This window comes from Schistocerca cancellata, chromosome 4 (assembly GCF_023864275.1).
Source record: "Schistocerca cancellata isolate TAMUIC-IGC-003103 chromosome 4, iqSchCanc2.1, whole genome shotgun sequence".
NCBI lineage: Eukaryota > Metazoa > Arthropoda > Insecta > Orthoptera > Acrididae > Schistocerca > Schistocerca cancellata.
Genome location: NC_064629.1, coordinates 50,766,616 through 50,779,603, shown reverse-complemented (window position 1 = coordinate 50,779,603; position 12,988 = coordinate 50,766,616). Strand labels below are relative to the sequence as shown.

General features: G+C 39.3%; 1 protein-coding gene across 1 annotated transcript in view; it reads right to left on the bottom strand.

Moving 5' to 3' along the window:
* LOC126184016 (exostosin-2) overlaps positions 1-12,988 on the bottom strand; it is a 103,265-nt gene that overhangs the window by 21,775 nt on the left and 68,502 nt on the right. The window contains exons 8-9 of the mRNA XM_049926368.1: positions 5,702-5,845; positions 3,609-3,737 (exon numbers count right to left, since the gene is read on the bottom strand). Coding sequence (XP_049782325.1) covers positions 3,609-3,737; positions 5,702-5,845 — 273 coding nt within the window. The remainder of the gene's footprint in view (positions 1-3,608; positions 3,738-5,701; positions 5,846-12,988) is intronic.

Sequence of the window (12,988 nt, the reverse complement as noted above, 5' to 3'; positions counted from 1 at the left end):
TCCTGAGCTAGTAATGAGTGTCAAACCAGATACAGGGATTAGTCAACACAGGGTTGTCATAGCAAGAGTGAGTACCATGACTCCCAAATCCACAAAAAATATATCTATTCAAAAACACAGATAAAAATTCAGTTGATGCATTCCTGAGAGACAATCTTCCAAATTAACGATGTAAGTGTAGACCAGATGAGGCTTGAATTCAAAAAAAATAGTATGGACAGCAACTTAAAGATTTGTACCAAATAAATTAACAAACAATTGATCTGATCCCCCGTGGTAAACAAAACAAGTCAGAACAGTGCTGCAGAAAAAATGAAAAAAGCGTGCCAAATTTAAATGAATGAAAAATTCCCAGGATTGGCTATCTTTAACAGAAGCTCAAAATTTAGTGTGGATTTCAATGCGACATGCTCATAGTAGTTTCTACAGAAAAACTTCGTCTCAAAACTTGGCAAAAAATCCAAAGAGATTCAGGTCATATGTAAAGTATGCTAACAGCAAGACACAAGCAATGGAATGCTATGACGATGCTGCTAAAGCAAAGTTACTAAACACAGCCATCCGAAATTACTTCACCAAAGAAGATGAAGTACATATTTCACAATTCAAATCAAGAACAGCTGCCAACATGAGTAACTTAGAAGTAGATATCCTCGGAGTAGTTAAGCAACTTAAAACACTTAATAAAAGCAAGTCTCCTGGTCCAGACTGTATACAAATTAGGTTCCTTTCGGAGTATGCTGATGCAGTAGCTCTGTAATTAACAATCATATACAACAGCTCGATCGACAAAAGATCTGTACCCAAAGACTGGAGAGTTGCACAGGTCACACCAACATTCATGAAAGGCAACAGGAGTAATCCACTAAATTACAAGCCCATATTATTAACATCGATATGCAGCAGGATTGTGGAACATACACTCCTGGAAATGGAAAAAAGAACAGATTGACACCGGTGTGTCAGACCCACCATACTTGCTCCGGACACTGCGAGAGGGCTGTACAAGCAATGATCACACGCACGGCACAGCGGACACACCAGGAACCGCGGTGTTGGCCGTCGAATGGCACTAGCTGCGCAGCATTTGTGCACCGCCGCCGTCAGTGTCAGCCAGTTTGCCGTGACATACGGAGCTCCATCGCAGTCTTTAACACTGGTAGCATGCCGTGACAGTGTGGACGTGAACCGTATGTGCAGTTGACGGACTTTGAGTGAGGGCGTATAGTGGGCATGCGGGAGGCCGGGTGGACGTACCGCCGAATTGCTCAACACGTGGGGCGTGAGGTCTCCACAGTACATCGATGTTGTCGCCAGTGGTCGGCGGAAGGTGCACGTGCCCGTCGACCTGGGACCGGACCGCAGCGACGCACGGATGCACGCCAAGACCGTAGGAGCCTACGCAGTGCCGTAGGGGACCGCACCACCACTTCCCAGCAAATTAGGGACACTGTTGCTCCTGGGGTATCGGCGAGGCCCATTCGCAACCGTCTCCATGAAGCTGGGCTACGGTCCCGCACACCGTTAGGCCATCTTCCGCTCACGCCCCAACATCGTGCAGCCCGCCTCCAGTGGTGTCGCGACAGCCGTGAATGGAGGGACGAATGGAGACGTGTCGTCTTCAGCGATGAGAGTCGCTTCTGCCTTGGTGCCAATGATGGTCGTATGCGTGTTTGGCACCATGCAGGTGAGTGCCACAATCAGGACTGCATACGACCGAGGCACACAGGGCCAACACCCGGCATCATGGTGTGGAGCGATCTCCTACACTGGCCGTACACCACTGGTGATCGTCGAGGGGACACTGAATAGTGCACGGTACATCCAAACCATCATCGAACCCATCGTTCTACCATTCCTAGACCGGCAAGGGAACTTGCTGTTCCAACAGGACAATGCACGTCCGCATGTATCCCGTGCCACCCAACGTGCTCTAGAAGGTGTAAGTCAACTACCCTGGCCAGCAAGATCTCCGGATCTGTCCCCCATTGAGCATGTTTGGGACTGGATGAAGCGTCGTCTCACGCGGTCTGCACGTCCAGCACGAACGCTGGTCCAACTGAGGCGCCAGGTGGAAATGGCATGGCAAGCCGTTCCACAGGACTACATCCAGCATCTCTACAATCGTCTCCATGGGAGAATAGCAGCCTGCATTGCTGCGAAAGGTGGATATACACTGTACTAGTTCCGACATTGTGCATGCTCTGTTGCCTGTGTCTATGTGCCTGTGGTTCTGTCAGTGTGATCATGTGATGTATCTGACCCCAGGAATGTGTCAATAAAGTTTCCCCTTCCTGGGACAATGAATTCACGGTGTTCTTATTTCAATTTCCAGGAGTGTATATTGTCTTCAAACATTATGAATTATCTCGATGAGAACAGTCTATTGACACACAGTCGACACGTATTTAGAAAACATCATTCTTGAGAAAAACAACAAACTCTTTACTTACAGAAAGTGTTGAAGGCTATTGACACGGAATTTCAAACTGATTCTGTATTTCCAGAAGTCTTTTGACACTGCAGCTCATAAGTAGCTTGTAATCAACTCAGTTATGTGTCTGGATGCTTGATTTCCTGTCAGAGAGGTCACAGTTTGTAGTAATTGACGGAAAGTCTCTGAGTAAAACGGAAGTGATTTCTGGCACTCCCCAAGGTAGTGTTATAGGGCCTCTGCTGCTCCTTATCTATACAGATGATTTAGGAGACAATCCAAGCAGCTGTCTTAGGTCTTTTGCAGATGATGGTATCGTTTATCATCTAGTAAAGTCATCAGAAGATCAAAACCAATTGCAAAACAATTTAGATAAGGTATCTGCATGGTGCAAAAATTGGCAATTGACCCTAAATAATGAGAAGTGTAAGGCCACGCACGTAAGTGCTCAAAGGAATCCGTCAAGCTACAATTACACCCTAAATCAGTCAAATCGAAAAGCCATAAATTCAAATAAATAGCTACGAATAACAATTACGAACAACTTAAGTTGGAAAGAACACACAAAAAATATTATGGGACTGCTTACACTACCCTTGTGTGTCCTCTTTTGGAGTACAGCTGCACAGTGGGGGATCCTTACAAGATAGGATTACACTGAGAAAGTTAAAACAAGGGCAGACTTTTTTGTTATCAAGAAATAGGGGAGAGAGTGTCATGGACATGATACAGGATTTGAGGTGGACATCATAAGAACAATGGCATTTCTTGTTGCAGCTGGATCTTCTTACGAAATTTCAATCACCAACTTCCTCCTCTAAATGCAAATGCAAAAATATTTTGTTGATGCCAGCTTACACAGGGAGGTATGATCATCACAATAAAATAAGGGAAATTAGATCTTATGGAGAAAGATATAGGTGTTCATTTTCTTTCACATGCTGTTCGAGAGTGGAATAATAGAGAATTATTGTGAAGGTGGGTTGAGGAATCCTCTGCCAGGCACTTAAATGTGATTTTCAGAGTAGGCATGTAAATGTAGATGTAGTACAAAGGGAATATACTGCAAGTAATCATGAACAAGTTTGAATTTTAAAATAACAACACAAGTCATGCTGATTCTTTTGCTGTGGTTGTTCTGTGTATCTTAAAAGAAGAAAGCAGCTAACTGTACCTTTATTGGAGCCTTGCTGGTGATATTTGCAACAAGGAAGTTCATCGCTATATCTTCACAGTTCATGTGTTCGTCCACCCATTCCTTAATATGACCTGGCATTGCAGTAGTATACAGGTAACTCCAGTACTGTTGGAAAGAACAGTCAGTGTTAGTGTCATGGACCAATGTCGCATTTATATTATGTATAAGGGGCATAATTTCCATAACTGTTAGTGCCTTCATGGAAAAATGCTTGCTGTTGCCTACAGAACCAGGATTGCATTCAGATGTGCACCCCTTCATCTGAAGCAAATCAATGGCCATGAACGTCTTTCTTCAGGACTCAAAAAATTTTGAAATCACATGGGGAGAGATCAGGACTGTGTGGAGACTGTGTAAGGGCTTCCCAGTGAAACGTCTGCAGCATACTCAATACAATCTTGGCAACATGTAGGCAAGCATTACCCTGCAACAGAATAATGCCATTTTGACTATGATGCAGAAGTCTCACTGGGAGGTCCTTACATATCCTTCATACGCTCGCAATCTCTCCCCATGTGATTTCTGTATTTTTGGAGCCCTGAAGAACGACATTTGTGGCCATCAGTTTGCTTTGGGCGAAGAGGTGCATGCCTGGGTACAATGATGATTCCATAGGCAACTACAAACATCTTTCAATGAAAGCATCGACTGTCTTGTCTTACTGTGGGATAAGTGTATTAACAGTTAAGGAGGTTACTTTTAAAATAATAAACAGTTTACTTCCTTTTTTTTCCATCTGTCTCATTTTCATTTGTGCATCCCTTATATTATTATACAAAAATACACCAAAAACTACAGAACAAATGATAGCCGTGAAGTTACATTGTGACAATCTCTAACTCATGCTATGGTTCATAGATACAGTCAAATTACTCTTATAATTTGCCATGTCTTGTTTTATTTTATTTTCCTAATGACATATCACTCATAAGAACCAATTAACTTTGAAGCTGGCACTAGTTGCAACCCTTTCTGTATGTAATAACTTTCAAATACAACTTATCCTTTTTTAATGGTGCACTTGAATCATTTGGGTGCATTATATTATGGGAAGTAATTTTTAATGTTGATGATGCCTAACCAAGAGGACCATCATCTTAGGTTCTCTTTGTTGATTGGGCATGTTCTCTTTGTTGACTGGGCATTTTTGCTATCCAATAGCTCACCCAAATTAACAGGAATTTTTTTGAGGGGGAAGGAGGAGAGGGGATGTGTTACTGACACCCAAATTGTTCCCACAAGAAGCTAGGGAAATATAGATTGAGAGAGAGTCTTGCATCATCTGGGCAAGCATACTAGAATTTGAGTGCAGCAGGCTTTTACCATGCTTGCAAGCAAAGTGGCCGAGGCAAGATTCCCACTCCCTGTAACACACAGCATTTCAATAGAATGTCCAGAGCTATAGTCATAGAGAAGTCATTGGCCAGCCTTCATCTATGCACTGAACAATAGCTTGCTATGTATATGTAGGTCACTACCATGAAGCTTAACAAATAGTGAATGTTCATTTGCCTGATAAATAAGACTACCTTCTCCCAAACTCTCAAAAAATACCAAGTAAATTGGAATCATGAAGATTTGCAATATTAAGTAATTATTGATCACAAGAAAACAGCAAAACCTTGAAAAAGAAAAAAAAATGTTGAGTAGAAATTAAAACTAATATTAGTGTAGTTATTCTTTTCGAGAATTACAGAACAACTTGCAAAATCAAAAAATTTACTTGACAAATATCTGAATTTCCATTCCTCCAGTTTCTATTCCTTAAATATGTTACTTTGCTTTTATCTCACCTTCATAAAAGAGAATGTATACATTTAAAAAATAATCTAAAATTTGTATGTTGTCTACAAAATACCTAGATTTCAGCAATAACTAATTTACCCCAATATAACTTTTACTTACAATATATTTCACAACAATTTTAATTATCACAGGAAACAATAATTAGATTATATATTTTTTGTATAAACAGTCCCCAACAATAATTAATTCTTTTCACACAAGAAAAATAAGAAACAGGGTTGGCATAGCCACTATATTGGTTCTTTTTAAATGTTTTTTCTCACCTTGTGGTGGAATGCAGCACCAGTCAGAACCATAGATATATGATTGGTCCACTCTGATTCATATTTCCAGTGTTGTGTCACATTGTCCCAAACATGGGTTCGTGAAGGAAACCCAACAATACGGTCTGGAAATTCTCGCCACACCTGTGATGAGTAAAATCAATCCCATTTTTTTCCACAAAATTACACAGTATATGTAAAGATTTGATGTACATCACTGTTACAGCAAATACATACAAAAGCCTACATAAGTCTGACATTTGTGTCTAAGACTATAAAAAAATGCATAGAAACATTTGCAGAAATAGCAAGAATTGAACTAGAGACCATATAAATTCCAGGCGCCATGCAACAGGAAACAGTTGTGATTATGTGACATTATAGTTTGCAGACACTTCACAACAAGTGATGACGAGAGGTCTGAATTGAGCAAAACTTTGAAGATCAATGAGATCAAATTCACCTGCTGGCAGGGTTTTGTGTGTATAGAATGATCAGTCACGGCAAGATGTGTATGCTGTTGCATTAGATGACTCAACACCACAAACATTAATACAGAGCACGATCTAAAAGTGTACCACAGTCAGCTAGTGAAAGTGAAAAGGAAGGCAAGCACATCAACCAATAGTAATTCATTCTTTTACACAAGGCTCTCTTCTGTTTGTCAAATCAGTGATTACATACATGTTAATCTAGTTCACAGCTAGTTACATTTAGAAGCATGAACTTAGGATTGTGATACTCGACAAGTAACAACCTTTTTTCAGTACTGCCCAGACACAAAAGTAAAATTATTGTCAGCTCCTTGTTGCAGCACTTATTTGTGAGAACATGTGAATATCGGACTCTGTTTTGCTTACCATGCACACATTCCAAACTATCAGTTTGTCTAACATTATTTCACTTCGGCTTATTCACCTGATTACCAGCTGTCATCAACAAACATGGTGCCACATTTACCCAACAGAGGCAGTGCATTTCCCCAAAAGACATCAAGAAACTTTTCCAATAAGTGACACAACACAGACAGATACTGTCTTACCCAATGTGGAATTGTTGGTATAGGGCTTTGAGAATTTAACAAATCAAGTCATAAAATCAAAGGTTAATTTCGTCACCAGAGAGCTTTGTGAGCCATGGAGCTATTGTAGCGAGCACTCTCGTCTTTCTCTGATCTGTGAATCAACACTCTGCCCCAGTGATGGAGTGACCTACTAATTTATGTGAAATAGTAACAGAGTGCTTTGGGATTTTAATGTACCCGAAATAGAGGTAAAAGTGGAAGTAATATTAAGCAACAGAAAAATTCAGCAAACAAACACTGACCTTTGTGATTATTGCCTTGGGACTGCACCATAAAGTCACATTTTACATATTTTTTTCTGATGAATGAGGTAGATCAGTGAAAAATCACTGAATTTACTCTCAAATGGAAGCAGCTTCTAACACCCTAATCATATTTCTCTTAAAATGACATGGTGGTTCCTTCAGCAAGGTCACAAGCAATACACCTCTCATCCTTGCCAAATTAAACATGTAACCAATCTAAAATGCTACAAACAAACAAAAACAGTTTTCACAAATTAAATTCCTATTCCTAGCTCTAGTACTCTGACATGCTGGAATTCTAAACACCAGCAATTTCATCCAATAAACTCAAGACATCTCGGCATGATTTCTGTAAACACATGGTTCAATTCTGGGAAACTCATATATAGACAAGGGACTTGCAAAAATTTTTAGCAAATAAATTTACAGCCATTAAGGAGAATTTCAGAAGGTAATAAAGCACTTGAAAAGGCAATGAGTGTCTAGTGTACTAGATAAAAAAAAACATTTGTGTGTCTTTAATATGTAACTGTATTCAATGACATTTAAGTTTACACTGAAATCAGTATGTGGTACCTTTATAATACAATGAAATATCAGTACATCAGTACAGCAGGAATCATATTAATTGTGCTCCAGATATATCACAACCTATTAAGTTAAGTGGCTTTTTTAACTATTTTAAACCAGGGTCATTGCATGCCAAGTGGTCTAGAGGTTCCCACATGACTATCACAGATTTTTTTCTGAAATTCTGTGTGGACATTTGCACATGTCCCAAATGAATATAAACAAAATTTTACTTCGACCAATATCATACTTCCAGCTGTATAGTAATTTGTTAACACTATCTATGGAAACATTTTCTTGAAAGAAACATAACTAAGTCATCTTGTGTAACATTTTACTCTCTCTTAAGTGAAATAATAAAAAAAGATTTCTTGAGTAATTTTCATATGGATAATTTGAAACAAAGTTGGCTGAAAAATGTGAAGTTTACTTGTTTATATCTCCAGAAATGATAGCAGGATAAACCCAAAATTACGCACATAACAATTTACCAGTACAATGTTTCAGAATATAGAATTTCATTCTCCTACTGGTTTCCAATAGTTTACAAAAAAGAGAGCAATGTTGACAATTTTTGCAAAAACGCCAAAAATGGCTATTTTTAGCCAACTTTTACATAAAAGAATCTTCTGCAAACTCATTTAAACCATTTTATCAGAAAGACCATTCTAAACCATCTAAAAAAAATTTGGTTTTGCAATGCATGCATATAAGGCCCTAAAAATGAAGAGGTGGAGGCTCATTTAAAATACACCCATATTCTGCAGGTACTCACATCTGACATCTTTTATTACATCTTATAGTTGTTTAGTACTCTCTAGGGAAGGTAATACCAAAAGTCCTGATGACTAGGAAATGAGTGAGTCAGAACAAACTCAAAAAAACTTCAAAATAAGGGATGTCTTTTGTCACGACTCATCATGACATATTTCAGCCTGTCTTACTGCTATGGTAACTACAGAACAAAAATGGTTATAAATTTCAAAATTTAACTGTGCATTACCAAGGCACTACACATTGTGATAGCAAAATTTTTGCATAACAGCCACAACACACATCGTTCAAACTGCCTTAAGTGTTACATCAATGTCACACTACATAAGTTCTGGGGAAATTCATAGCAACCTACCTGACCTTTTTTTTTTTGGAAAGGATTCACATTATAAAAAATTTGGAGTATGTCTTCTTATTATGCAATGCTATTGACATGCTAGTTTAATTCCAGTTTAAAGTACAGGACATTTTGTGTTTGCATCGTTTGGGGTTTATATGAACTAATGAAAAATTCTGTAAATGTGTTGCTATGGTTCAAGGTGGCTTAACCACTGCTGGTCTCTCTTAAAGTAAGGAAACCAGCGTCCCCATCACCATAGGTGCCACATTCGATAGCTGTGTAACAGCAGTCACTGGTGGGTTTCTTTACCACAAGTTCCAAGCCTGATAAGTGTTTCTTTACACAAGATCCCAAGCCTAATGATACATTTCTCTAAGTGTCAGAGAACTAAGCTATAAGAGGTATATTTTAGGGGTCATAAGCTTATGTTTCCTTCATGCTACTTGAATTATAACTGTAATAATGTGTTGTCACAGAATCCAGGACTCTTCACTCATTGATGGACAGTAAAATCAGATTGCTGGGGTATGTGGGTGCATAAAGCTTATTAAAACATCCTTCCACTCATCGGAAGTCTCACAGTTATTTTGAATCCACCACTATTTTCCATAAACACATACAGCAAATTGCCTTGGCTGAAGGTGATTAAAGTGTAGGTGAACAAGGGTAAAAGAATCGGTGAGTCACAGTACATGGAAGAAGGGTTAGATCATTTAACAATTATATTTAGAAGAAATAGCTACCCTGAGAAAGAGGAGATTTATAGGGCACTACATATTAAAATATCAGGATCTTCTCGCAAAACAGAACAAGCTACAGGGAAAGGTCTCCTCGCATTCATAAAAACACACAGATTGCATCAGCAGAGTGCTAAGTAGCCACAGTACAGGCACAGTGTTTAAACTTTAAAAAATGTTTGTGAATATTTGAACACTGGAAAGTACCTACTCTCACCATTTTCCACAGCAGGAGTATACAAAACCCCTTGCATATGTGATCAGGTGTACACAGGAACTACAAAAGGAAGCATTAACACCCAGTTCAAAAAATGCAAACACAATTGTTATCTGCGCAAGACTATGAAATGTAGCAAGATGGAGTTACTCTATGTACTACTGTTCTACTGTTTCAGATAACTAGTTTTTTCTTTTGATTACTAGACTGACAGTAGATGTACCTAGTTTATTTAAAATGTCAAAATTCCTATCTAAGCTGTATTTTATAAAAATTACAGCTTAGATAGGAATTTTGACATTCTGAATTTGTAGTTTACTAGATTATTTGAGTGCTGATAATCCCAATGACAAAGTTAATTTTCCATAAAACGTTTTCCTTTAAGATAAATTTGTAATTAAAGTTGTTCTTACACCAATTAATGTGGTGAACTAATAAATGTTTATTAAAGAAAGGTCTAGCTCATTGGATAGCCTTAATTTAACTCTTTCCTGCAACCAGTTTATTTTTCCTAGAAACTTGTTAACTAATAAATTATTTGCACTAAAAGTTTTGACCCATGTAAAATTACTTTCATTATTTGAACTTTTAAGAGGGTGTAGTTCCCAAATTTCAAGTTATACTTTTGTTGCCCTAATTTTTCTAAATCAGACAGTGCATTTTGTTATTCAAATAAGCCACTAATTAAGGATGTAAATAAATCAGGAAAATTAAGAACCTGAGAATTTTACATGAAATTCGGTAAACCACTGCATAAATATACAGTGTGTTACTCAGATAGTACTTTGAACTTTAATACTTTCATACATATCTAGCATATAGTGACACAAAATAAGTATGGATTCAATAGAGTGATAACATTAACAAATTTGAACCTTCCACTATTATAAAGTAAACAGTAATAACCAATTTATTTAATTATCCATATGGCTGACTATAGGACCGGCTGACAATGCCACAATCAGTCTGGTATTAGCTATCGAATCTGCGGCTAGCTTTAACCACAATAACAGCTACATACTGAAGTCTGCACTTAGCTATTATTTGAGTAACATCTTTATGATGGAATGTGTATTTGGTAACAAAACTCATTATACAATTCACTTTATTAACACCTCAATGTAGAAGTCGTGCCTGGTAATCACTAGATCAACATTTCTTTATCAAAGTGAGCATCAGAATAAATGTTAGTAAACAACTTTATAGAGTCTTTTGGTTATTTCTTACACTTACGATCTATGGTCTGTGGAAGGCTAATGTGTATACAAACATTAGTGCTGAATTAGTTATGGAACAGTTTACTACATAAGTCGCCAGTGACAATGATTGTGAAGTGAGGATGTTCTAACCTCTCATTTGTAAATAATAAAATGTATTGATAGAAGAAGCTGATCACTGCCAAGATGTGTGTGTGTATGTGTGGACAACAATAAATGTGCTAACAACTCAATGTCAAATCAATGGTGGTGTGTCTTATTTTTCAACTTTGCGACCGCACCTACTCGTCATCACTGATTTCATCCAAATTTAAAGTATATGAAGGGCTTGAACAGAAATGGAAGTGGCAGAGAAGTAAGAGCTCCTGATGGCCAAATGCTTAGATGGCATGGCACTGGTGAGGCATCAGCGATTTATGTTTGCACAGTTCCCCAGGCAGTGACTGGCACAGCAGAAAGAGTATAGAATGGTAATGTGAGGGTTACTGGGTTGGATTCCAGTCCAGAAACTTTTTTTACTTTCAGTTTTTACATTATTTACATTGCAAGTAAGCCAAAATAGTGTTTAATATTTTTATAAAAGGCTAGTGTTTAATATTTTTATAAAAGGCATCAAAAGAAATGGCAAAGAAAAATTTGGTATTGGAAACAAATTTCCAGACAGGTATACATAAGAACTTTGTTGTGACTCGCCGATCATTCAAAGTGCCACCGCGCAAATACGCGCGTCCTCTACGTGCGGCGCTGTCTGCCAGCCATGCAGCAGCTGCGCCACCTAAGCGGCCAGCTGAGCAGCGGCCGCTAGACTGGGACTCAGTGCTCATTCGAATGCTAACGTGTACACTTGTCTTACTTGTCAACTTACTCTGTGACTTATATGTGTTGTGTCATTCCAAAATATATGTGTTAAACTTGAAGTTCTAACAATTGGCGACGAGGATGGGATTTTTCCTTTTCACCGTTGACTCACAGGGTTCCATGGCTACTGTCGAGCAACTATTGCAAAATCTCCTTGAACAGCAAACGCTTCTAACAGCAGCGATTCGCGATTTCGTCGCGGCGTCAAACTCAGGGCATTTCTCGTCGTTGGCTATACCTCCTTTTCCTCCTTACGACGAGACGGTGGAAGACTGGTCTGATTATGAAAAACGTCTTCGACAGTACTTCTTGGCATTTCATGTCACGGACGAACAACCATGTAAGTCTCTGTTCCTTTCCTGGATTTCACCTCAAATGTATCGGTTGTTGTCGCAATTGGCTCCTTTGAAGGATCCTGTGTCTTTGTCCTTTGCTGAAATGTGCTCACTTCTGTTAAACTATTTTCAAAAGCAAACACATGTGGTAGCCTCTCATGTTGCCTTTTATCGTTGTCAAAAACAACCAAATCAATCCTATCGCACTTGGGCTACTGAACATCACGGCCTCAGTCGAAAGTGTCAATTTGTTACTGACGTTCACTAAGAATCCTATGCTGATTCCATGGTACGGGATGCTATTATCCGGTCGGCGCCCGACAAAGAAGTTCGGCAACGTGCCCTTCAGTTGGCGAATCCAACTCTAGATGAAGTTCTCTCCATTGTGCAGTCTTTTGAAATTTCTCGCGCCGCTGGGGCGCAAATAGAGGCGTGGGGTGATGTCGGGGAAATACAACCTCTGTGCGCTGTTGACGACGCGTGCGGCGCGTCCCCGCCGGCCGACGTGGCCGCAGTGCGCTCCCACGCGCAGTCTCGGCCTAGCCGTAAACAACCCGCTAAGAAACTGCAGCAAAACCCCCAGCAACTTCCTTCATGTCCGCGGTGTTTTGCGAAACATTCACGCGAGGATTGTCCCCAACGTTGGGTTGTGTGTCACAACTGCAAAAAGAAAGGTCATGTGTCTTCCGTTTGCAAATCCGACTGCATACATGATGTTCATGAACATGATGCTGATTCTGATTCTGTGTTGTCTGTCAATTGCACTTCTTCCCTTTCAGGGAAGTTATTCCTCACTGTCCAAATCCTTGGTCGAGATGTTCGCATGCAAGTGGATACCGGTTCTGCTGCCACTATAATTAATTCTCAGACGTATCTTCAGCTGGGTTCTCCACTCCTGTCCCCTGTCACT